The 26,118-nt window shown below is 42.6% G+C and overlaps 1 protein-coding gene across 2 annotated transcripts in view; it reads right to left on the bottom strand.

Annotated features, from left to right (window-relative positions):
- Positions 1-1,429: 1,429 nt before the first annotated feature.
- Positions 1,430-26,118, bottom strand: part of slit2 (slit homolog 2 (Drosophila)) — a 420,226-nt gene continuing 395,537 nt past the window's right edge. For both annotated transcript variants that reach the window (XM_078215445.1, XM_078215451.1), the window contains 4 exons: positions 15,778-15,932; positions 14,684-14,972; positions 7,591-7,802; positions 1,430-3,211 (listed from right to left, as the gene is read on the bottom strand). In XM_078215445.1, the coding sequence (XP_078071571.1) occupies positions 2,970-3,211; positions 7,591-7,802; positions 14,684-14,972; positions 15,778-15,932 (898 nt within the window). In that variant the 3' untranslated portion in view covers positions 1,430-2,969. The remainder of the gene's footprint in view (positions 3,212-7,590; positions 7,803-14,683; positions 14,973-15,777; positions 15,933-26,118) is intronic.

The following is a 26,118-nucleotide window of genomic DNA, read 5'->3' as shown; positions in this document are numbered from 1 at the left end:
CTATAGTCCTACAATAGTTGTATATTCCTGTCAATGAAGATACTGGGTTCTTTGTATGTATTATGCAAAAGCGATATGGGTACAGTTATTTGTCCTTGCGTTTGTGGGCAGCCTGCAAAATTTGTGCTGCTTAACGAGGACAGCATTTGTGGACAGCAAATAGATTAATGCTGTTGATGCCATCTGTTGCAACCTGGGATGACCATGTTGTAGTAATTGTGGGCTGCAGTTAACTTTACAGCCCCTGGCAGTAATGCATTCACCTTCGCACTGGACTGCAATTAGTGCTGCAAAAGGTGACATAACTCTATCACAGCCTCTCTGGTGAAGCAGAGCCGTCAGAAGCACAGCTTTTCAGTTCAGTTGAGGTAGGATGTTTAACTGTGAAAGAGCCTGTGATAATAGCCTCCCATACCCTCCTCTCTTTCATCCTCTTCTGTCAGCAGCTTTGGGCTTCTGCTCTCCCTCTTGCTTCTCCACTCTCAATGGTAGACTTGGCAGCACCCCTGCAATTTCACAGGTTGTGGTGAAGTTTCTGCACAGAATTAATCTTGTGCCTCCAAAAAGTCACTTCCCAATTTTTTCCCCAAGAGCTATAGGAGCCAGCACAGTCAAATAAAAGGCCTAAGTCCAGTAGCAGCCTGGGAAGCTTAGCAAGAACTGTAGCTGAATGGAGACAAAGGTTCCTTTAAATAACACTGGTGCAGTTTACTAAGCTATTTTGTTGGTGACAAGAACTTTTGGGGCTTGGGGTCTGAAGAATCAGTGCATTCCACATGGCAAAAATTCCATTTGGCATAATGGGAGTTTAAGACTAGTGTAGGACCCTAATTTTAGTGATTTAATGAGAATACTGCTTTCTGGCAGCTATCCAAAATGATTCAAACTTGTTCAATCTAATGCGGTCACAACTCTTCCAGGGAGATCGAGCATAAAGTTAAAGTTTATTTATTAGTCACAAGTAAGGCTTACATTAACATTGCAATGAAGTTACTGTGAAATTCCCTTAACACCACACTGTTCGGGCCAATGTACCTAACCAGCAGGTCTTTCAGACTGTGGGAGGAAACTGGAGCACCCGGAGGAAACCCACACAGACACAGGGAGAACATGCAAACTCCACACAGACAGTGACCCAAGCCGGGAATCAACCCCAGCTCCCTGGCACTGTGAGGCTGCAGTGCTAACCACTGTGCTACCGTGCCGCCCCCGGTAGACTGCAAACTGGAATTCATGTCCTTATTGCTGATTTATGCTCAAAAGATGGGTGAACTAAATGGAATTTCTCACATATGCTTCTCCTATAAAGCTGTTAATAATCTAGTCAACAAAAGGATGGAATGAGTCAAAAAGTAGGGTTAGCCTTTACTTTTTAACCAACAAGCAAGGTACTACATGACCAGTCAATAAATGCAAGGGTCAATCCAACTGAAGTTAATATCTGATTTAATTTACAAACATCAGTAACATTACCGATATCAGTCAACATGTACATCTAACCAGTTGTAAAAAGAAAGAAATCAAAGGAAACCAAGTTGTATTTACACAGGCGTTCCCAGACTTTAATTTGTAAAGAGCACAGCCCAACTACTTAAATTTATCAACTCTAAATCTGTGGTTTAGCAGCAACAAGTTACTGGAGGAGAACAAAGGGCTGACATGTAGTTTCAATAGTCAAGAAAAGGAGACAATTCTGAACTTTACAGTCAGTCAGGAAGCTGAGGAACTCCAAACAATATCCTGATATGCAAAAACTTGCCCATCTTCCAGGGAAATGGCATGTGTTTTAATTTTCACCTTCACTGAAGTTCAGGGAAATGGGGAGGAAGTGGGGGTGGGTGGTTGAAAATAAAATCACTTGGATAAGAAAAAGTCTAGTTTGTCCAGGTAGGTTCAAATTCAGCAGAATTCACAAAATATACACTGGTTTTGTTATATCTGACATTGTTAGGCTGAGGTTACTTCTCAGGCTTTGTAAACCAAAGCAATGTCATTGGTCATAAAGTACAGGAGACACAACTGATCAAAAAGATAACAAGACAATTCACCCCGAGAGGACATGCTAGGTTGTTAGTTACTCTATTCCCCCCCAAAAAATAAAAAAAAAACTGCAATCTTTTTTTTAATGTTTTTAACATACAAAAATATGAGGACGAAATATAAATTAATATATATTAAAGATTCAAAATGGAGTGAAAGAGAAGATCTAGCAAAGTTAGGTACAAGTTTTTTTTTGATACAATAAATACTTCGTAATGATATCTTGAATACTGCGTAAACTCATTTCAAAAGAAAACCACAAAACTTTATCCAACTAAGTAATCCATACATCAATTCTCTATTGGTTGTATAGTCCCCCATTTATCATTATATTACAAAGAATTAATACTGGAAACAAGGCTTGCTAAAACACTTTGTAAGCTCGAATATGCTAATGTACACATTATACTGGGGAAAAGAAAATGACTGTTCACATAATCAAGATATGAAATGACAGCGGAAGTTCCAGGGCTTCTTCATCAATGCACACTCTTGGTTTCATTCCTTTACGGCACAGTTAAATCTGTATCCCTGTTTCAAAGATGAACTGACATGACTGACAGCTTGTCATCTTCTTCAAGCGGACATCACCCACTTTCAGTGGCACAGTCCTCCTTTCCATTTCACTTTTCCTTCCCACTGGATGTTACAATATGAAGAGCTTCCTTTTGCCAAGTCAGGAAAAGTCGAAATCCAGTCCCAAATGGTTTGGCATCTGACAGACACTTGTATGCGTTTTGCAACAACTTTCAGTCAAAAGGACTCGAAACATTTTTGTAAATGAAGAAAATAGTCATTTTCTGATAATAAAAATAAGTCTGTTCTGTATTTTACAATATAATTCAAATATCTCCACCACGGAAGCAAAATACGTCCCACACAGTCACCAGGTGCACATAGTTTTGAAAAAGGGCGAGCGTTTGAAGCTTTTACAAAGAACATCGGGAGCAGCCGCATTTCACGACTTTTTCCACCTCCTCCACAAATGAAGAGCCGTCAGTGCATTCAAAACTGTATTTCCGTCGCTTGCTTCTCAGAGGTCCACAGCACTGTCCGTTGTCACATCCACCTCGGCACTCTAACCGCGAGACCTTTTTAGTTGTCTGGCAAGCGGCATAGCCTTGCTGCTTCTGGTAGTTATCTCGGATTCGTTCCCCTCGACAGGAGATTTCTGTAAGTGAGAATGAAAGAACCATTATTTGCTTTTAGTGATGGCACCATCCCAGTAACGTATTTAGCTTCTTGAACTGTGCATGGTCTTAAATCAACAACTTCTGTCTGAAAGGTTTGGCCACTTGTGCAAGTAACACATGCCAAAACAGGAAATGAAATATTTGAATATTTTGAATGGAAAATAGAAATTCCTCTATCTCGGCTGTCATTAGCTATGGAAGGAGAGATCCAGCACCAGCCATTACCTATGGAAGTCTGCATGTGCTCCTGTGTTATCATACAGAATGTATACAGTACTGGACTGGCAAATGGAAAGTTATGAGTTCCCAACGTGGGAAAACTGGGAAATCAAATTCAATTCATCTGGTGATTTGTAAGATTATTCTAAATGCCCTAGCAATCATACCAGTTATCAAGTGGCTTTGCAAGCATTGACTACATCTTGGGAATAAAAAGTCCCTTCTCTTTCACTCAAGTCTGCTGCATTTGGCAGCTGTATGGCTGAAGTGGAAGATTTATAATTGACTGGAGAATGAGTAAAGTTTCTTTCAACATCATTTATTGGGGACAGTGACAGAGTGGTATTGTTATTGGACTAGTAATTCAGAGGGCTAGATTAATTTTCTGGGGACATTGATTCAAATGCCACCATTGCTGCTGGTGGAATTTAAATTCAATTAATAAAAACATCTGGAATTGAAAGGAAGTCTTAGCAATGGTGACCACGAAGCTGTAAAAATCAAACAGGTTCACTAGTACCCTTTAAGAAAGGAAATCTGCTGACTTTCCTGCTGACCAGCCAAACTTGCCTATGGCAAATGATGAGACAACCTACAAGACAGAAAAACCTAGGTAACCTCATCCTCACCACTCTACCTGTCATAGATGGAGCTGCCCATGACAGTATTGGTAGGAACAACCACTGAACAGTCCTTGTGGAGATGGAATCCCCTCTTCACACCAAGGATATCGTCCATTATGTTGTGTGGGAATATCACTATGCCAAATGGAATAGATTCAGAACAGATCCAGCAACTCAAAACTGGACACCCATGAGGCACTATGGGCTATCAGCAGTAACAGAATTGTTTTCAATCATAATCTGTAACCTCATAGTCCAGCATACCCCTCACTCTACCATTCCTATCAAGCCAAGGGACCAATCTTTATTCAATGAGGAATGTAGGACAGCATGCAAGGAGAAGCATGATGCATACCTAAAACACAGGAGGCACCATGCTAAAGATAGAGCTAAACAATCTCACAACCAGTGAATCAGGTTAAAGCTCTGCATTGTTGCCACATCCAGTCATGAATGATGGTGAACACTTAAAAGCCAGAAGAAGAGGCTCCTTAAATATCCCATCCTCAGTGATGGAGAGCTTAGAACATCAGTGCAAAAGACAAGACATTTGCATCTTCAGCTCAAAGTGCTGGGTGGATGATCCATTGCAGTCTCCTCCTGAGGTCCCCAGCAACACAGACATCAGATTCCAGACAATTCAATTCACTCCATGCGATATCAAGCAAAGATTAAGCACACTTGACAAAGCAAAGGTTATGGGTTCTGACGACTTTGTGGCTGTGGTGCTGAAGTTCCAAAATTAGCTGTGCCCTAACCTAAACTGTTCCAGTAAAACTACGATACTGGCATCTACCTGATGATGTGGAGAATTGTCCCAGTATGTCCTGTCCACAAAAAGCAGGACAACTCCAATCTGGCAGATGATCAGTCTGCTCCCGATCATCAGCAAAGTGATAGAAGGTATCATCAACAGGACTACCAGGATGGCATGGTGGCACAGTGGTTAGCACTGCTGCCTCACAGCACCAGGGACCCGGGTTCGATTCCCGGCTTGGGTCATTGACTGTGCGGAGCTTGCACGTTTCCCCGTGGGTTTCCTCTGGGTGCTCCAGTTTCCTCCTAATTGTCCATGGTAAATTCTCTCTCAGTGTACCCAAACAGGCACCGGAGTGTGGCAACTAAGGGATTTTCACAGTAACTTCATTGCAGTGTTAATGCAAGCCTTCTTGTGATACTAATAAATAAACTTTCAAAAAAGCGGCATTTATACAGCAATAACCTGCTCATCAATGCTCAACTTGGATTCCAATATTATGACTCCGTTTCAGACTTCATTTCAGCCTTGGTCCAAACATGGACAAAAGAGCTGAATTCCAGGGGTGAGGTGGGAATGACTGCTCTTAACATCAAGGCAGCATTTGACTGAATGTAGTAGCAAGGTACTCTCACAAAATTGAAGTCAGTGGGAATTGGGGAAAATCTCTCCACTGGCTGGAGTCAAATCTAACACAAAGGGAGGTGATGGTGGTTGTTGGTGTGGTTCCAAATGGCAGCTCACCACCACTTTCTCAAAGATAATAAGGAATGGACAAAAGTGTTGGTCTTGCCAGTGCTGCTCACATCCCACAAAGGAATAAAGAAAACCCATAAAATGAGGAAATCGATTATTCATACAAATTCCATGACTAACTCCTAACAAAAAATAAATACATTTTGGAACCTGAAATACCCAAGAAGTTCAAGATTTCAGTGCTTCAAGAATCGTTCTTTTAGTGGTTTGTTATATAATTGGAAGCATTAACATAGCATCTGTACTTGAAATAATTCTTAAGGATACTATAAGATAGGAAACAAATTTATCGTCACACTTAATTATAGAAACCAAACAGTCATTGGGAATGAGGTTATACACAAATTGTTCCATGTGTGAGGAAAAGCTTCCTAACGTCGTGACTTTTAAACTCTTTCTCAGTTGCAGAATAAAACTGGGTAGTGATTGTTGTTTCTTGAAGAACGCTCTTTTAAGACCTAATATTGCAGTTCTGTTAAAAATAATATTTTGGATGGACCTTAACGGTAGTAAATGCTATTCTAACCAGAGCCTGCAAACATTGTGCTTTGCAGTAAAATATTGTCGCTTCATAGGTACATCATGAATGACAATGACAAGCTCCCTCAGCACTTCAATTTTTCCATGAGTTGTTATGGATACAAAAGGATTGATTTTTGGAACACATTACACATTTAATTATTGACTATGTCTTCAGTCATTTAGTATGGAAACATGAACCAACAAGACAAGGAAATAACTATCACTGACTGCATGCTTTAACACTTACAACAACAGAGTAAAACAATCATATTTTATAAGGTAAAAGGGCAAGGAAAAGCTCTGAGCCAGGATCATGGAGGTAAATAGATTTTATTGAAGTCAAACACGTGAATAAGGAAGGAGAAGGGTTTTCAGAAAGGGTAACCAGCAGGAAGAGAGAGAGAGAAAAAGAACCGATTCACCCCTTTTCCCATTGGTCTCACCTGCAAGAGGTGCTGTGATTGGTCAGTTGAAGCTGAGAGGTCAGAGGTAGAGTTTGTACTAGGGTTAAATGCGGAATCATTGGATTTGGCTGCTCAGTCCAGGAAGATATAGAAATGTTAAAGTGAGATAAACAGCAGTGAGGTTAAAGCTGATAAATGAAGCCTATTTAAATGAAGGGCTTTTGAATTCATTTAATTAAAGCTCACAATACGAACATGGAATTAAACTGAGGCATACATTAACACAAACATTAGTATTTGAAAGTGTAATGTAGGATACAATCATGCCATTGCCAGCATTCAGTACAATTCAGTTAGAAGGTATGCAGAGTGTCTCAATCTTCAAAAAGGAGGGAAGAAAATACAATTTGCAGACACTCTTTCCCACAGAGCAAAGAATAACTACTTCTGAACAAACCATCAGACTTCAACTTGCGGAGGGTGAAACACATTGAATGATGATAAACATTTATGTCAGGCTTGTAATTCATTATGAAAAATATATTATTCTGTATTGATGTTCCTCAAATTGTTTATTTTGTGTAACATACAATGTAGGCATTTTTTTTCTGGACAGAGGAATTAAATCAGGTACAAAAATTCAAAAGCAAAGCAAGTAATTAATTTCTGCACTGGCTGCTTTCACAATCTTGGAAATGCTTATACGTAAGGAGAGCAAATGGTGGAGTACTCCAAAATTAACTGCGAATTCAAATCACACCATTTCAGAAAATGTGCTGTGGTTAAACAAGCATGATGTGGAGATGCCGGCGTTGGACTGGGGTAAACACAGTAAGAAGTTTAACAACACCAGGTTAAAGTCCAACAGGTTTATTTGGTAGCAAAAGCCACACAAGCTTTCGGAGCTCCAAGCCCCTTCAGAAGGGGCTTGGAGCTCCGAAAGCTTGTGTGGCTTTTGCTACCAAATAAACCTGTTAGACTTTAACCTGGTGTTGTTAAACTTCTTACTGTGTTAAACAAGCAGGCAAACAATCAAGCCTATATTCAAAAAGTTACTGAAAGTGAACTTCCCCTACCTTTATCACAGTTCTCTCCAGTGTATCCACTATTACATTCACAGTAAGGCCTGTTGACAGCTGAAAGTCTACATTTTCCATGTTTACACCTGATGTTCTGACAGGGGTTAAATAGTTCCTCTTCCTCATCACACAGTACATTTCTGAAGCCCGTCTGACATTTACAGCTGTATGAGAAGGCATTGATGGGCACACAAACACCATGCACACACCTGAAAACAGATTAAAATGCAATTAAATAATCAACAAATGGAACCATTGCTTTTTCTCTTACTGTGTCTACCTTATTTTCTCTCCTTCCTGCCACGTTCCATAATACATCTTTCTGCCACTCAAAGAGTGGGCAAGCAATACAGGTTGCCTACATCGAGGACGGAACTCTACCAAGTTGCCCACGGAATTGGGATGGGCGAGGGCCCGACGATGAAATCTCTGTTGACCTCGCGTGGGAATTTCTGATCTCTCCCGAGCGAGGCCGTAAATCCCACCCAGGAAGTCTCACTCCCATATGGTAATCCATTCTGTAGTGGATTGTGAAGGAACACAACTGAGGTGGTAAATTCTGGGCAATTGACTTGAACTAAAGGCTGTCAGGGTGGGAGTCAAGGAAATCCAGGTCACATTTTCATAAATTCCTTTATACTTGCTCACTTGATTGGAAATGATCTAGAAAAGAGGAATGCTGTGCCATAGTACAATAGAAATCCCCACCCACAGTTCTGCAATATCAAGTTCTCAACAGCAGTCAGGCCATTAGTTGAAAGCCCCCAGGGAGTTAATTTCCTTGCATTGCACAACATTTAATGCTTTTAGGCCTTATTTTATCACCGTCATTGTTCCATTTGAATTATACATAGAGTAATTTTGCAAAATGCATGAAGTAGTGCATTGTAAAAGGAAATTAAACCTTCAGGTGAGGTACTTTTCCACATAAATCAAAATCTCCCTCCTGTATACCTGTTCGCGATGACTAACAGGACAACAGCAAAGGCTCCACTTGCCTACCGAATAGCATCAGTTGGGTAGAAATTTAACTGTGAGGTTTTTTTTTCCCCATGAAAATTCTCATTACCAAGTCCTTAGTGCTGTAAAATTATACCTTGCTCTTTATTCATTAGACAGTTGTTAGGAATGGGAAAATAATTCTTCAACTGAAATGTAGTGTCATCATTAACACGAATTGCATGTAATTAAGGAGTCTTTATGTAGTAGCACCTACACAGATCTTTCCAGCCAAAACCAACTGCTTCATTCAAACAAGTTTAGTTTCATTCTGGATCAACGCTTTCAAAATCCCCAAATCACAGCAACACTATTTATGTGTCTGCGATAGTGTTCCAACTAAAATAACCGTGTTGAAGTTTAGCAGTTTACTTTTGCAGTGAAAGTTGCTTAATTCATACAGAAAACCATTTAAAAATATTAATTCCAAGATTGGGTGCATTCAAAAAAAAGAGTAAAAATGTGCTTTTAAGGAACAGCCAAACATTATACAGGTAGCATGGTAGCTTTATTGCACCTGGTTGCAATTCAAAACTAAAATATTGTCATTTTACTACCAGTTATTAGTAGTACATATGCGAGTAGAGCAAAATTGAGGCTTGAAGTGCTTCAAATTTCTCCCATTAGAGTGTACTAATCAGGTAAATCATTTGTTTGGATTACTTGATTATGTTTCCAATATGCCTCAAAGGAACAATTAGCACCAGTTATCCTTGATGATCAAGCCGCAGTGAAACACTGGAAAAATACTTCTGTGAGTCCACGCCAAATCATCTTAATAATAAACTTTGTGAAAAACTAAGGTTTATTACCTATTTCCTGATCATTTGTAAATGCATTTAGTACCATACTCACATTCTGTGAACCTGATTAACTTTAGAGCATTCACTATAGGCTTGAATATTGGGTTTCAGTTTTTCAGGGAATTCCATAGAAGCAATAATGAACTATAATGATGATTAATTACTGCTAATTAGCCTTGCTTTCTAGTCTTCTCAAAGTCTCTGCATTTTACTAACATACACTCCTTCTTCTTCATTATTACAGTTAAATCCAGTGTATAATTATATTTAATTTCTACTTTCAAAGCAGCATTAAGAAAACAAGGATCTTGCTGCTAGTATACAGAAACAGAAAGTATAAAGTAAGACTTGTTTCTTATAAGTAATTCAAGGATCTTATGGAAGTGCTGTAAAGGGGGATGTTGAGGGTGGTGAGGAGGAGGTGGGATTCGAAGCTCACCTCCAGAATAAGGTTGGACACTGCTGGGTGCTTACTATTTTAAGCTCAATGGCCCCAATTTTACCATTGCATCACGCCCGAAAACGGCCATTAACACGATCCGTGCCTGCATCCGCGCAGATGACCACTTTACCAAGGCCCGGGAATGGCTGCGATCCGATTCGCACCCGAAACGGGCGCAACAGCGATTTAAATGCATTTGCATGCATTTAAATTGAATTAATGAACTGCCCGCCCAACTTTATCAGCATTTCCCCTTTCACCACTGCGTTCGCTAATCCGGAATCGCGCTGAAATGGACCTGCTAAATAAAAGTCTGTTTCGGGCGCTCCAGCTGCTGAAGAGGTAAGTTCAGAGCTTCCAACGGCTCTCTGAATCAGATTGGAGGTGGAGGTGGCGGTGGGGGGGGAGGGGGGGCCAAATCATTCTCTGGTGAGGGAGGAGGGAGGCCCAATCATTCTCTGGTGAGGGGGTGGGGAGGGAGGAGGAGGCGGGTCAGATGTAACTCTGGGGGGTGGGGGGGGGAGGCCAGATCATTCTCGGGGGGGTGGGGGAGGGGGGGAGGAAAGAGTGAGGCCAGATCGTTCTCTGGTTTGGGGGGGGGGGGAGTGGAGGGAGGCGGGTAAGATGCATCGCTGGTGGGGGGGGCAGGGGGAGGCCCGATCGTTCACTGGTGGAGGAGGGAGGGGAAGGCCAGATGGGCCTCTGGTGGGGGGGGGGGGGGTGGGGAGGGGGGGGCAGGGGGGTCTGCTGCCACTCTGCGGGCAATCGGTTGGGGGAAGGGGCCAGGGGGTCGCAGTCAGTCTGGGTAGTGGGGGGGACAGTGATGTCTTTGGGGGCCATCACTCCCGCTTTTCGCTCCCGGGCCGCATAAAGTGGAGAAAGCAGCCAGGGAGCGATCTGACACGGGTGTGCATTTTTAAAAAAATATCGAACTGCACATGCGCAGTTCAGAGCGCCGATCGTTTCGAGCATGCTAAGCCCTGCCCACAGCGCAATTCAGACTCACGACTTTTTTTTTCAAGCTAAGTGCTAATGGGGGCGCCTGAAAGCAGATTATCAAGTCGGATCTGAATTGCGCCCAGATTCAGCACTTAGAATGAAAATGGTAAAATCGGGCCCAATATATTCCATTCCCAAAACATGTATGAAAATGTCTTTACATAATTTTCCACAAAGTCTGTTAAACATGACTTCTATGTGTGAAGTCCTACCGATAGCATTTGGAAATATTAGACGTGCAAAATTAACATGATGCATGGACAAGGTTATAAAAATCTGTGGGTTTAAATTTCTCAATTTATTATTGTTAGCAGTTATCAAGAACACATATAATTTTGCTTAATCTTTAATTAGTTGCTAATATGCCTAAACCAAAGGGATTACAAACATATGTGAATATATTAATAACTGCATTGTAAATGAAAAGAAGTTAAGGACACCAATGTTCATTCCTTTAATGTCATAAAACATCCTCGGAGCTTCACAGGAATGTAATCAGACAAAAACTAGCAAAATCAGACAAAATTCAAAGAAAGCGATATTCAGACAGTTGACCAAAAGTTGGCTAAAGAACACATTTTTAAGGTGCATCTTATAGGAGAATAGAGAGAAAGGCAGAGGGAATTCAGATGGAGTTTCAAAGCCTGGCAGCTAAAGGTATGGCTGTGAATAGTGAGATTAAGTCGGTGGGGAATCTACAAGAGGCCAAAATTAGAAAAGTGAAGTATCCCCAAAGGGCTGTGGGGCTGCAGGAGGTTACAGAGATGGAGCAAGGTGACAGGTCATAGAGGGACCTGCACTCCGACTCAGAATTTCAAAATGGAAATTTCAGTAAGCCGTCACCAAATGTAGGTCAGTGAGCACAGCCCATAATGTCTCCATAATGTCAAATCACTTATGAGATTTGCTTAAGATTCAGTGAAACCCTTCAGAGCTAAAGTCATTAATGATGCATAAATAGACACAGGACAATCTCATGTGCATTCAACATCAAAAGCAATCAAGGCAAGGGTGTGAAAGTCTCAAATCTAGGTCAGTGAAAACCTAGAGAACCTTTCCAGTTATTTGGCTGGAATTTTGCCACCCGCCCACCACGGGAATTGGTGCGGATAGGGGTGGTCAATGACTCTCTGATCTGACCCAGGCCCTATCCCTCGCACTATCCCTCTAACCCCACACATTTACCGTAGCTAATTCTCCTAACATTGAGATAGTAAGGTACAATTTAGCATGGCCAATCCACCTAAGCAGCACATCTTTGGACTGTGGGAGGAAACCAGCGCACCCGGAGGAAACCCACAAAGACACGGGGAGAATGTGCAAACTCCACACATCTCTACAATCGCCAATTTACAACACATTAATTGATGTTTTATTATAAACATATTTTTGAGTTTAACAAAATAGGTTGAAATACCCTGATATCTAACAGGGTATTGTGTATTTTGCCAGTTTTGCTCTTTGGCTGGAACCATGAAGGATTACACAAAACAATCATAGGCATAGAATCTCTGTGGATAGAGTTGAGGAATCGCAAAGGTAAAAAGACCCTGATGGGAGTTATCCACAGGCCTCCTTGCAGTAGTCAGGGTGTGGGGCAGAAAATAAATCAGGAGATAGAAAAGGCACATAAAAAAGGCAATATTATAATAATCATGAGGGACGTCAATATGCAGGTGGACTGGGAAAATCAGGTAGGTAGTGGATCCCAAGAAAAGGAATTTGTGGAATGTCTAAGAGATGGTTTTTTGGATGAACTGAATAGTGACTTTGCATCTGTCTTCACGGTGGAAGACACCAGTGGGATGCCAGAGCTCCAAGAAAATCAGGGGGCACAGGTGAGCGTTGTGTCTATCACTAAGGAGAAGGTATTGGGAAAACTGAAAGGTCTGAAGGTGGATAAATCACTTGGACCGGATGGACTACACCCTAAGGTTCTAAAAAAGATAGCTGAGGAAATTGTGAAGGCATTGGTGGTGATCTTTCAGGAATCACTGGAGGCAGGGAGGGTCCCAGAGGACTGGAAAGTAGCTAATGTAAAACCGCTGTTTAAGAAGGGAGGGAGGCAGCAGATGGGAAATTATAGGCCGGTTAGCCTGACTTCGGTCATTGACAAGATTTTAGAGTCCATTATTAAAGATGAGATCGCAGAGTACTTGGAAATGCATGATAAAATAGAACCGTGTCAAGGGGTAGTTATGTCTGACAAATCTGTTAGAGTTCTTTGAGGAGGTAACAAGGAAGTTAGATAAAAGAGAACCAGTGGACGTGATTTATTTAGATTTCCAGAAGGCCTTTGACAAGGTGCCGCATAGGAGACTGTTAAATAAGTTAAGTGCCCATGGTGTTAAGGGTAAGATCCTGGCATGGATAGAGATTGACTGATTGGCAGAAGGCAGAGAATGGGGATAAAGGGGTATTTTTCAGGATGGCAGCCAGTGATTAGTGGTATGCCTCAGGGGTCAGTGCTGGGACCACAACTTTTCACAATATACATTAACGATTTGGAGGAAGGAACTGAAGGCACTGTTGCTCAGTTTGCAGATGATACAAACATATGTAGAGGGACAGCTAATATTGAGGAAGCGGGGGGGGGCTGCAGAAGGACTTGGACAGGTTAGGAGAGTAGGCAAAGACGTGGAAAATGGAATACAATGTGGAAAAGTGTGAGGTTATGCACTTTGGAAGGAGGAATGGAGGCATAGGCTATTTTCTAAATGGGAAAATGCTTAGGAAACCAGAAAATACAAAGGGACTTGGAGTCATTGTTCAAGATTCTCTTAAGGTTAATGTGCAGGTTCAGTCAGCAGTTAGGAAGGCAAATGCAGTGTTAGCATTCATGTCAAGAGGGCGAGAATACAAGAACAGGGATGTACTTCTGAGGCTGTATAAGGCTCTGGTCAGACCCCATTTGGAGTATTGTGAGCAGTTTTGGGCCCCATATCTAAAGAAGGATGTGCTGGCCTTGGAAAGGATCCAGAGGAAGTTCACAAGAATGATCCCTGGAATGAAGAGCTTGTTGTGCGAGGAACGGTTGAGGACTCTGGGTCTGTACTCATTGGAGTTTAGAAGGATGAGGGGGGATCTTATTGAAACTTATAGGATACTGCGAGGCCTGGATAGAGTGGACGTGGAGAGGATGTTTCCACTAGTAGGAAAAACTAGAACCAGAGGACACAACCTCAGGCTAAAGGGACGATCCTTTAAAACAGAGTTGAAGAGGAATTTCTTCAGCCAGAGAATGGTGAATCTGTGAAACTCTTTGCCGCAGAAGGCTGTGGAGGCCAGGTCATTGAGTGTCTTTAAGACAGAGATAGATAGGTTCTTGATTAATAAGGGGATCTGGGGTTATGGGGAGAAGGCAGGAGAATGGGGATGAGAAAATTATCAGTGATGATTGAATGGCGGAGCAGACTCGATGGGCCAAGTGGCCTAATTCTGCTCCTATGTCTTATGGTCTTATAGCCACAGAAGGAATTTCCTCATCGGTGTAAAAGCAGGTAACTTACTACCAAGAGTAAACCAGGTCCCTGGAGCTGTGAGGCAGCAGTACTGAATTTAGGAAGAAGCACTCTCCTAGTCTCTAAGTCAATATTTTCGATGCAGTCATATGGGCACAGTAAAAGCAGCTGTTCTGAGATTGAAAATATACTGGTGTGGCAGATCAAAGGGAATTTTTCTCAACAAAGGTCTTGGCCTTTTTCTGGCCTGGAAGCACTTGATATTTCCACTAGAGTCCAGAATTGGGAAAATATCCTCTTCCCAAGTACTTTCCATTTTTCTAAGTGCAAAAAATGAGAATATATCCAATATAAAAAGATAAATAGCAAGCTCCTCAGTTACTTACTTATTGCCCTGACATGGGTCATTGGTTTGCTGGTCACAAAGTGTCCCTGTCCAACCTCCCTCACACTCACAGGTGAAGCTGGACTGGCCAATGGCATGACAGGTGCCATGCTGACACATCTTCTTCTGGCAAGGTTCACAGCCTGGCAGAATGCCAATCTGCATGGGAACCTTCTTGAAGTCCTGCAGTTCATTGTTAATATACAAGTTACGAATGCAGCCATGGAAACTGGTGCCATTCTGGCCTGGTCCTTGACGCAAAGCTGCAAAGTTTGTCTTGGTGGGCATTCCTAAATAAGGAGCAAAGGCAGAGTGAATGATCTGAGGCAGCAAATATACTTTTGAGTTATTACAAAAAATCATGTCACGGTAATCAAGCATTTTCAAATCGAAATGAACATGCCTCTCACTGTTCATATCCCAAAATTATTATTTATTAAAATCATCATTTCCTACTCTCTTTGTAAGCTTGCACTTCCAATAATTTTCTATCTTAGATCTCCATCAGCAATAACCTGTAAATCTAACCCATGTAGTCAAGACTACATGTGAGTAGTATCCATTATGATAAAAACATTTTAAATTGGAGAATCACAGGCAGAAGCTTGAATCACACCACTCCAAGGCACAGTGTGTAGGTGTTCTGGAGTATAGCCCTTGGGAGTATCACTTAAACTGCAAACATATCAATAAAGGAGACAAGTGCAATCACTAAATCAGTGCTCAAGGTAATGCAGTGCTATTTTTGTGCAATTGCTTTGGTAAATGTTGCCTCTGCATGCAAATCTGTTAATCCATCACTATTTGCCTTTAGCAAAATTATCAAGAAAATCATGCAAAAGGTCCTGCTTTATTAATTAAACACATCTCTACAATCACCAATTTACAACACTTTAATTAATGTTTTATTATAAACATATTTTTGAGTTTAACAAAATGGGTTGAATTACCCTGATATCTAACAGGATGTTGCCTATTGTGTATTTTGCCAGTTTTGCTCTTTAGCTGGAACCATGAAGGATTACACAAAACAGTCACCGGAAGGAATTTCCTCATTGGTGTAAATGCAAGTAATTTACTGGAACTCCACTATACCTCCAACATAGAGAGGGGAGTCAATGCTGAGTGTGGATTGTCTGGCTAAGTTGTTGATGCTCTTTGGATTTCCTCCATCTATCACCAGGCTCAACATTTGATCAGCTGCTACCAGCTCCAGACTGTGAAAGTTACCATCGTTGATTGTTTCCACACTGCAGAAAGAACAAGAACAGTAAGTTAACTAGCTAATGGATATTTTACAGTGTGTTAAAATCAGAGAGATTTATATAAATGGCTAGGTGGAACATAACATAAAGTTGCACTTAATCACATATCGAGTGCTTATTTTCCTAAAGATGAGGTATCGCCAATTGCCAAACACAAAAGATGTGATCAATTCAGAGGAATTATTCCTTTGATTTAAAAAAAAGTATTCCTTTCTTCATGATGCAAAGCCAATGTGCAGAGTGGACAGGGTAAACCCTTAATCCATCTTCTTGCTTGTTCCAAAAACCAATTCGAATTGGTGGGCTCCACAAAAGAGACAGTGGTGGGAGGGATTTATGGAGAGTTTAGACTCAGAGACCTGTGGGGGTTGGATGGGGTGAGGGAAAGGGGGGTGAAAAGTGTAGACGCTGAGGCTAAAACAAATTAAGAACTGATGGGCATCTGATGGGAGTTCTCAAGCATGCACTGAAGCAACTTTTTTGGCCTAAATAAAAAACTGACTAAATTCAGATATTATTTAAGTAATTAATTTCCTTTTATTTTTCAATGCAGGTTGATGAGCATACTAGACAGCTTAGAGCACCTTTTGCCATTTGATGTCAAAGATGGCAAAATCCCACTGACTATGATCAATCTCGTTCCAAATTCGAATGTTGGATGTTAGGTGATCATTGGTCGCACTAAATGCGAAAATGTCAAAAGTTTCAGGTAGCGATGTGATGGAAAAAATTGGAACCTCTACCAGGCTATCCATAACTCAAGGCTACAACATGTGTTTAAACATGGTATGTTGTCACAGCAACTCAGACTCATGGGGGGCTGGGTGGGGGGTTGTGTGTGGTTGGCTCAGCTGGATAGATGGATGGAGTGAGTGGATCAGGTAGGTGCTAACAGAATGGGGTTTGATCCCCATTCTAGCTGGGGTGGATTTTGGATGTCTCCTTGCCTCTACCTGTGGTAAAGATTGTGGCACAGTGTTGGATGTGGCCTTGAGCAGAGAATTCAAAATGAAGATAACTAATTCAGACTCACTAGAATGACACTTAGAACATAGAACATAGAAAGCCACAGCACAAACAGGCCCTTCGGCCCACAAGTTGCGCTGATCATATCCCTACCTCTAGGCCTATCTATAGCCCTCAATCCCATTAAATCCCATGTACTCATCCAGAAGTCTCTTAAAAGACCCCAACGAGTTTGCCTCCACCACCACCGACGTCAGCCGATTCCACTCACCCACCACCCTCTGAGTGAAAAACTTACCCCTGACATCTCCTCTGTACCTACCCCCCAGCACCTTAAACCTGTGTCCTCTCGTAGCAACCATTTCAGCCCTTGGAAATAGCCTCTGAGAGTCTACCCTATCCAGACCTCTCAACATCTTGTAAACCTCTATCAGGTCACCTCTCATCCTTCGTCTCTCCAGGGAGAAGAGACCAAGCTCCCTCAACCTATCCTCATAAGGCATGCCCCCCAATCCAGGCAACATCCTTGTAAATCTCCTCTGCACCCTTTCAATGGCTTCAACATCTTTCCTGTAATGAGGTGACCAGAACTGCGCGCAGTACTCCAAGTGGGGTCTAACCAGGGTCCTATAAAGCTGCAGCATTATCTCCCGACTCCTAAACTCAATCCCTCGATTAATGAAGGCCAGTACGCCGTACGCCTTCTTGACCGCATCCTCCACCTGCGAGGCCGATTTAAGAGTCCTATGGACCCGGACCCCAAGGTCCTTCTGATCCTCTACACTGCTAAGAATGGTACCCTTCATATTATACTGCTGCTTCATCCCATTGGATCTGCCAAAATGGATCACTACACACTTATCCGGGTTGAAGTCCATCTGCCACTTCTCCGCCCAGTCTTGCATTCTATCTATGTCTCGCTGCAACTTCTGACATCCCTCCAAACTATCCACAACACCACCTACCTTGGTGTCGTCAGCAAACTTACCAACCCATCCCTCCACTTCCTCATCCAGGTCATTTATGAAAATGACAAACAGCAAACAGCAAGGGTCCCAGAACAGATCCCTGGGGCACTCCACTGGTCACTGACCTCCATGCAGAGAAAGACCCCTCCACAGCCACTCTCTGCCTTCTGCAGGCAAGCCAGTTCTGGATCCACAAGGCAACAGCCCCTTGGATCCCATGCCCTCTCACTTTCTCAAGAAGTCTTGCATGGGGGACCTTATCGAACGCCTTGCTGAAGTCCATATAGACCACATCCACCGCTCTTCCTTCGTCAATGTGTTTGGTCACATTTTCAAAGAACTCAACCAGGCTTGTAAGGCACGACCTGCCCTTGACAAAGCCGTGCTGACTACTTTTGATCATACTAAACTTCTCTAGATGATCATAAATCCTGTCTCTCAGGATCCTCTCCATCAACTTACCAACCACTGAGGTTAGACTCACCGGTCGGTAATTTCCCGGGCTGTCCCTGTTCCCTTTCTTGAATATTAGTTAGGTTATGAGAACTAGTTGTATAATCTTGGCTTCCACTCTCTTGCAGTTAGAAGGTTGTGGGATGATCTAATTAAGCTGTATAAAAGTTTAAAATGTAATAGTGTAGACACAAAAAACTACTTCCTCCGGTAGGCGAATCCCTAAAATTTTAAAATCAGAGTTAGGGTCTTTAGGGATGATTCACATTGGACAGTTGAAATCTGGAATTCAAAAGGCTATAGACACTAGAACAGCTGAAATATTCCAGACAGAGACTAATAAACATTTGTTTAATGACGTTGTCGAGGAATATGAGCAACTGGAGCTGAGGCACAGATCAGCAATCATGTAATAGAATCGTACAATAGACCGTAGGGACTCCTGTTCTTTGAATTGATATTTCCATAAATGTTTTCCAAGATTTCTGTGTAGAGTAGGTTCAGCTGATAGTAACTAATGTCACATTGTAAATGCGGGCAGTGAGGAACTAAATTTGTGCGAGAAAACTCATTTATTAAAGACTTGCTTATATCGCAAAAAATGGGTTTCATGTCTGCTTTTCTGAGGAAAGTAAGCTGTTGAGTATACGAATAAATGACCGGTTGTCTGATGTATGCAGAAGAATATTAGCCTCTTTTAGAGATGACATGCAAACATATTTGGATTGCCTTTGCCAGCTGCTGATCAGTGAAAGTGTGAAAAGCGTTAGAATGATGTGCTTAATTATGTGGCAGTGCCTCGAGAGATGGATGTTTTCTATCTCACTCAGACTTAATGGAAGACCATTTGTCACAGAAACAATTCTCATATGACTGACAAGCACTATGCAAAGTGCTAACCCAGTACCTCACTGTCAACCTTGTTCTGACTTTACTGATTAGAGGCACAGCATTGTGATGTGCCATTTCTATTAGCACGAGGACAGCTTCATTTGAGAGATTAAAGTCTTAGCATGTCGTTTAAACATGTTATCATTTTTAAGGCTGAATTTTCCAGGGCTGATGACAAAAAGATTGATTTGTAGTTCTTGGAAAAATATTCAAGAATGATAAAAACAAATTTGAAAATGCTGGAAGTGATCATTACATCAAACAACAGTTGTGGCAGGTACAGGGAAACATTAACATTTGGTCTGGACCATTCGTCAGAAATAGACCTTTACTTTAACGTGTCTACTCTGTCCACAGATGCTGCCCAATCCACTGTGTGTTTTTAGCATTTGGCTTTTCTTTCAAATGTCCAGCACGTTCAGTATCTTGCTATTTATTTTAATCAAACCAGATCCATCATGCATGTGTAAGTACTTATCCATAATTACCCATATGAGTGTTATACCATACTACCGCTGTGTGACAGCTGTATTAAAACCCACCATAATGTCCCCATTCACCAAAGTTGTCGTAATAAATGATAAATGTAAAGAATTGCAGGCTTGTCAAGGCATTCTAATTGAGTTGAGATAATTATTAGCAGTGTCTGTGTGTTATGCAAGACCACATATTGCCAGAAGGACCTGTCACTATTCCATATATGAGTGAAAAATTGTCTAATTAATGCCTTATAGCACAACATTTCTCTTTTCCCCTCTTTTGTGACTCTGCAATTAATTCTGACATTACCAGTCTTGTTTGGTTGGATGAGTTTGGATGAATCACTGGGAATCAGCTGGTTTCAAGCATTTTGCTTGCAGCCTGTTCTTTTAGAAGGAACATTGCTGCAGATTAATTTCACAATGAATTATCAAAATGAGTTTCTTAAATAAACAGTATTAAAATATTGATACTTTTTCAGTTTTGCAATTGGGGAGTGATCCTCTATTTCCTTCCCATTCCCCTGGTCTAATGAAGGTTTCAAGCTATTCTGTGAGCAATTTTGAATTGAATTGAATAAAATTGAATTGATTTATTATTGTTACATGTATTGGGATACAGTGAAAAGTATTGTTTCTTGTGCGCTATACATACAAAACATACTTTCCATAGAGTACACAGAGGAGAAGGAAAGGAGAGGATGCAGAATATAGTGTTACAATCATAGCTAGGGTGTAGAGAAAGATTAGCATAGTATTTGGTAGGTCCATTCAAAAGTCTGCTGGCAGCAGGGAAGAAACTGTTCTTAAGTCAGCTGGTAAGTGCTCTCAGACTTTTGTATCGTATTCCTGACAGAAGAAGGTGGAAGAGAATATGTCTGGGATGCATGGGGTCCTTGATTATGCTGGCTGCTTTTTCAAAGCAGTGGGATGTGTAGATAGAGTCAATGGATGGGAAGCTATTCTGCATGATGGGCTGGACTATGTACACAACCCTTTGTAGTTTCTTGCACTCTTGGTCACAGCAGGAGCCATACCAAGCTGTGATACATCCAGAAAGGATGCTTTCTATGGTGCATCTGTACAAATTGGTGGGAATCATAGCAGACATGCCGAATTTCCTTCGCCTCCTGAGAAAGTAAAGACATTGGTGGGCTTTCTTAACTATAGCATCAGCATGGAAGGACCAGGATAGGTTGCTGGTGATCTGGACACCTAGGAACTTGAAGTTCTTGACCATTTTCACTTCATCCCCATTGATGCAGATACGGACATGTCCTCACTACGCTTCCTGAAGTCAGTGACTATCTCCTTCATTTTGTTGACATTGAGGGAGAGATTATTGTTGTCGCACAAGTTCACCAGATTCTGTGTCTCTTTCCTGCATTCTGCCTCATCATTGTTTGAGATCCAACCATCTACGGTGGTGTCATCAGCAAATTTGAAAATGGAGTTGGAATGGAACTTGGCCACAGTCATAAGTGTAAAAGGGAGGTTTGCGGGGCACCAGCGTTGAGGATAATCCTGGAGGAGGTGTCGTTGTCTATCATTACTGATTGCAATATTAGTTCCAACTGGTGTGAGCATGACTTTGAATTGATTCTTTTGCTGGAGAAGAATGTTTGTGTGAACATCAAGTGAAGCTGGAGTCAGATTCAACCATGCTGCCACCCATCCCCTTTGATAGTTGAATAGCTTACTAAGCATGGATGGAGATAAAGTACTTGGGCAGGATAGTGGAGCATTGCTGCTGATCATGGAAACAAATCCTTTAAGCCATCTTTCAGGAGAGGGAGAGGAGAAAACAAGGGGGAAGTAAACAGCCTGAAATGACTTCCTTTCATCAAGTACCAGAAGTCTTTTAATGAATCTTGGGGCCACTGGTGCCAAAGAGTTACAGGACATAAGAAGCCATATGCACACACATGCATGGACACACTGGGAAACCTACTCAGTGTCACTGCAAAACAAATACAAGAATTTTGAGTTACTTTTTTGAATTATTCAACACATTGCAAACAAAATTTAATATGAATTGTAGGATATGCTTTGCAGGATCTGCATCAATGCATTTGTGTTTTCAGAAAAATTGAAGCAGCTTGCATGCTGAGGCTTTGACAGCCTGAATGGAGTGGTAGAAGTGCAGTGGTAACTGTAGACTAAAATATCTGCTTCATGCACAAATGCATGTGCTTTTTGGATTCAAACGTAAGTCACTCAAACAATAGACATGCTATAGGCAGAGCTGCAGATTTCCTACCATGTATCATGGTTTTATGTGTACCTGGGGTTTGATTGGCTCTGGCTATCAAATATCCCTTTAGCAACATCTCTGTGCTATCCTGGCAGTTGGTTTGAACTCAGTCAAATTCAGGTCGATACAAAACAATTATTGAAACATTAAATTAAATCCTTCTGAGGGTATGCTATTATTTTCTTCTAGAAATTTGGGGAGTGTCGATTAGAATACACTTCACATTTACTTTTCTTTCCCATGTAAACTAATGCTTTTTAGTTGTGCAATGTGCTCCTTGCATGGCTACTTTTAAATTGATTCACCAGTGACAGGCCTTCAACCTTTGGTACTTTATCTGAAGGTTGCATATCTCAAAATGCATTCTCCATTTACAAATTTGAAAGGATAAAGTTGTAATGAGATTTTCACCAGACAGGTAAAAAAATACCATCTCCAATACTAAAATGCTTTTCAAAAATATGTCAGGATCACCTTTCCTTTCATTTTTTTCTGCTATTATTTCTCTTGGGAAGAAGAACTATAATTTATAGGACATCCTATCACTGCTTCAACAAATCTGCAAATTCCCTCACATCCAATTAATTACTTCTGAGGTGGTCATTGCTGATTAGGTAGAACAGTTCAGTGAGTGCTGATGGTATTGTGAGGCATGTTGGTAGGTTCCTGTCTAAAGCACCTTCTCAAATATCTACTTCAAATGGCATTGCCAGTGTGCCAGGTGGACACTGCCCAGCCATGTTCCCTGACCAACCGGGGGCTCTGAGCCCCCCTTTGTGGCCATCACGGCTGGTCTCTGCTCGTGAAGAGCAGTAGTGATTCTTGCCGGACTCGTGCCACTCCCGAGGGTCCTGAGAGCTGGAAGAATCCACCTTTCTAGGCGTGTTACGGTTTGTGACAGTAGAAAGTGACCAGGACGATGCAAACGGTTTGGCGCCAGGCATGAAACTGGTTTTTAGGCCTGCAATCTATTTTCTTGGATCGGCGTGATCTGCGCCAGGTGTGGTGAGGCTGGAAAATCACCCCCAGGGTCTTTCATTTTGTGAAAGTTGGTCTCGGGTCCTTGCCAATTCTCCGCTGGATCCTTGTATGTCTCTGCTGCTGAAACCGAGTCTTCAATCAGGGTGGTCCCCCAGTATTGTTTTTTATCACCCCCACCCCCTTTCACACCCTTCTGGAAGGTTCTGTGGCTTCCAGGCAAGGTCGCAGCACCCAATGTCCATACTCAGGTGCATGGGATAGCCCTTTTCCATGTAAGGTAATGGTGGGAATCTGATGTGCCAGAAAATCTGGCTGAAACTGGGGAATATACAGATACTGTCCTTATTTGGTCAGGGCTGAGCACTTCTGCTTCTAGCTTCCAGGGCAAGTCCACATTTGCCGTTTCTCACCTATGACATACGTGTGTGTATATGTGTACGCGTGTGCATGCATGTGTGTATTAAACTTGGCCTGTGCGAATTCTCATCAGGCTTGGCTGCCGTTTAATTTAGCTTGTCCAATTCTGTATCTGGCCTAGCTGTTCAGGCTGTGGGCCATTTGGCCACAATACCAACCTCTCTTGTCAGAGTCTAACATATGACTGACTAGTGTCAGTGGTACATCATCATCTATTTAATGTATCGACATATCCCATCTGTTAAACCTTTATATTACATCATCATCAAGGAGTCCGGCTCCAACTTGGCACAAAACTTCATGCAGAACTTGGAGTCTGTGAAAGTGATAGCACTTGTGGACCCAGCCATGGTGTGGTGTCTGATTGTTGGTGTCTCAGCTTCCACTGTAGCACAGGCAGAAGGCACAAAAGGTGTTAGTGGGAGCTCAGACAGAGATCACAAGATCCATGCTTGCTGCCATGCAAATTCAAGACTGCTGTTGCCATGGCTGCAGATCTCAGTGCTCAAATAGGCATGCAGGCTGTCAAAGCTTTCTAGTGATCTGTCCTTCCAGCAATTCAGTAGGATTGCTGGGGAACTGCTCCACGGGAGTGGCAGGTGCACAAACCTGCTGCTCTCTGTCAGGATGAGAACATTCATGCTCCCACTCTGCTGGGGCTTTTGCTGTTGTTTCTCAGCAGAGGACAACAGCTGTTGTCAGAATAGCAGGTAATCACCAAGGTGATGCTCTGTGCAAAATCACACATAAACTACTCATATGGGGAGTGGAATGCTTTGTGGTACCAGTATATCTCCCCACTGAGATGTGGTTCCAGTACCTCTCCCCACTGAGATGTGGTTCCAGTACCTCTCCCCACTGAGATGTGGTTCCAGTACCTCTCCCCACTGAGATGTGGTTCCAGTACCTCTCCCCACTTAGATATGGTTCCAGTATCTCTCCCCACTGAGATGTGGTTCCAGTACCTCTCCCCACTGAGATGTGGTTCCAGTACCTCTCCCCACTTAGATATGGTTCCAGTATCTCTCCCCACTGAGATGTGGTTCCAGTACCTCTCCCCATTGAGATGCGGTTCCAGTACCTCTCCCCATTGAGATGTGGTTCCAGTACCTCTCCCCATTGAGATGCGGTTCCAGTACCTCTCCCCATTTGAGATGTGGTTCCAGTACATCTCCCCACTTAGATATGGTTCCAGTATCTCTCCCCACTGAGATGTGGTTCCAGTACCTCTCCCCATTGAGATGCGGTTCCAGTACCTCTCCCCATTTGAGATATGGTTCCAGTACCTCTCCCCACTGAGATATGGTTCCAGTACCTCTCCCCACTGAGATATGGTTCCAGTATCTCTCCCCACTGAGATGTGGTTCCAGTACCTCTCCCCATTGAGATGCGGTTCCAGTACCTCTCCCCATTGAGATGTGGTTCCAGTACCTCTCCCCATTGAGATGCGGTTCCAGTACCTCTCCCCATTTGAGATGTGGTTCCAGTACCTCTCCCCATTGAGATGGGGTTCCAGTACATCTCCCCATTGAGATGCGGTTCCAGTACCTCTCCCCATTGAGATGGGGTTCCAGTACATCTCCCCATTGAGATGCGGTTCCAGTACCTCTCCCCATTGAGATACGGTTCCAGTACATCTCCCCATTGAGATATGGTTCCAGTACCTCTCCCCACTGAGATATGGTTCCAGTACCTCTCCCCATTGAGATGCGGTTCCAGGACCTCTCCCCACTGAGATGAGGCTCTGGTATATCTGCCCATTGAGATCATAGAAATCATAGAAACCCTACAGTACAGAAAGAGGCCATTCGGCCCATCGTGTCTGCACTGACCACAATCCCACCCAGGCCCTACCCCCATATCCCTACATATTTTACTCTCTAATCTACGCATCCCAGGACACTAAGGGGCAATTTTAGCATGGCCAATCAACCTAACCCGCACATCTTTGGACTGTGGGAGGAAACCGGAGCACCCGGAGGGAACCCACGCAGACACGAGGAGAATGTGCAAACTCCACACAGACAGCGACCCAAGCCGGGAATCGAACCCAGGTCCCTGGAGCTGTGAAGCAGCAGTGCTAACCACTGTGCTACCGTGCCACCTAGATGTGGCTCCGGTACATCTCCTCATTGAGATATGGTTCCAGTACCTCTCCCCATTGAGATGTGGCACCAGTATATCCGCCCATTGAGATGTGGTGCCCACAGAGGCACACGTGTGTACTCCCTGCACCATCTGGAACCCTGTTCCTCCAGCTTCACTCTGCATACACAGAAGACAGTGAGGCCCTCCCCAGCTATTCTTTTTCCAGGGAGTTGGTGACTTCTCTAATACAGTGATGCACAGTGAGCTGAGAATCTTGGTGATGTGACCAGCTCCTTGGGGAAGTGCAGCTAGCACAAACACCGCTCTTGGCTGAGGTGGAGAGCGGAGAAGGGGGCAACAATTTTGCCACCATGAGGTAAATCCAGATGTTGGGAACCAATGGAAATCCCAAGCCTGAGTGAGGGGTCAGCAGGACCACAATGGCAATCTTCTTTCCAATTAAAGAATGAGCAGATTTTCTGCTAGCCTTCAAACTCCATTGACTTCCACCAAACGCAGCAACCTGCAGACAAGTTTTATCTTCCTTTGTGCAGCCCATTCACTTCAGTGTGTGAACCCTTGAAATATTTTTGCATCAGTGCACACAGGCAATAACTTACAGTGGGCATCCTGTGTAGCTTAGAGGGAAGATTGTTTTGCAGCTGGAAAAGAAA

This window comes from Mustelus asterias, chromosome 1 (assembly GCF_964213995.1).
Source record: "Mustelus asterias chromosome 1, sMusAst1.hap1.1, whole genome shotgun sequence".
Classification (NCBI taxonomy): Eukaryota; Metazoa; Chordata; class Chondrichthyes; order Carcharhiniformes; family Triakidae; genus Mustelus; species Mustelus asterias.
This window is presented reverse-complemented; position numbering and strand designations above follow the sequence as displayed.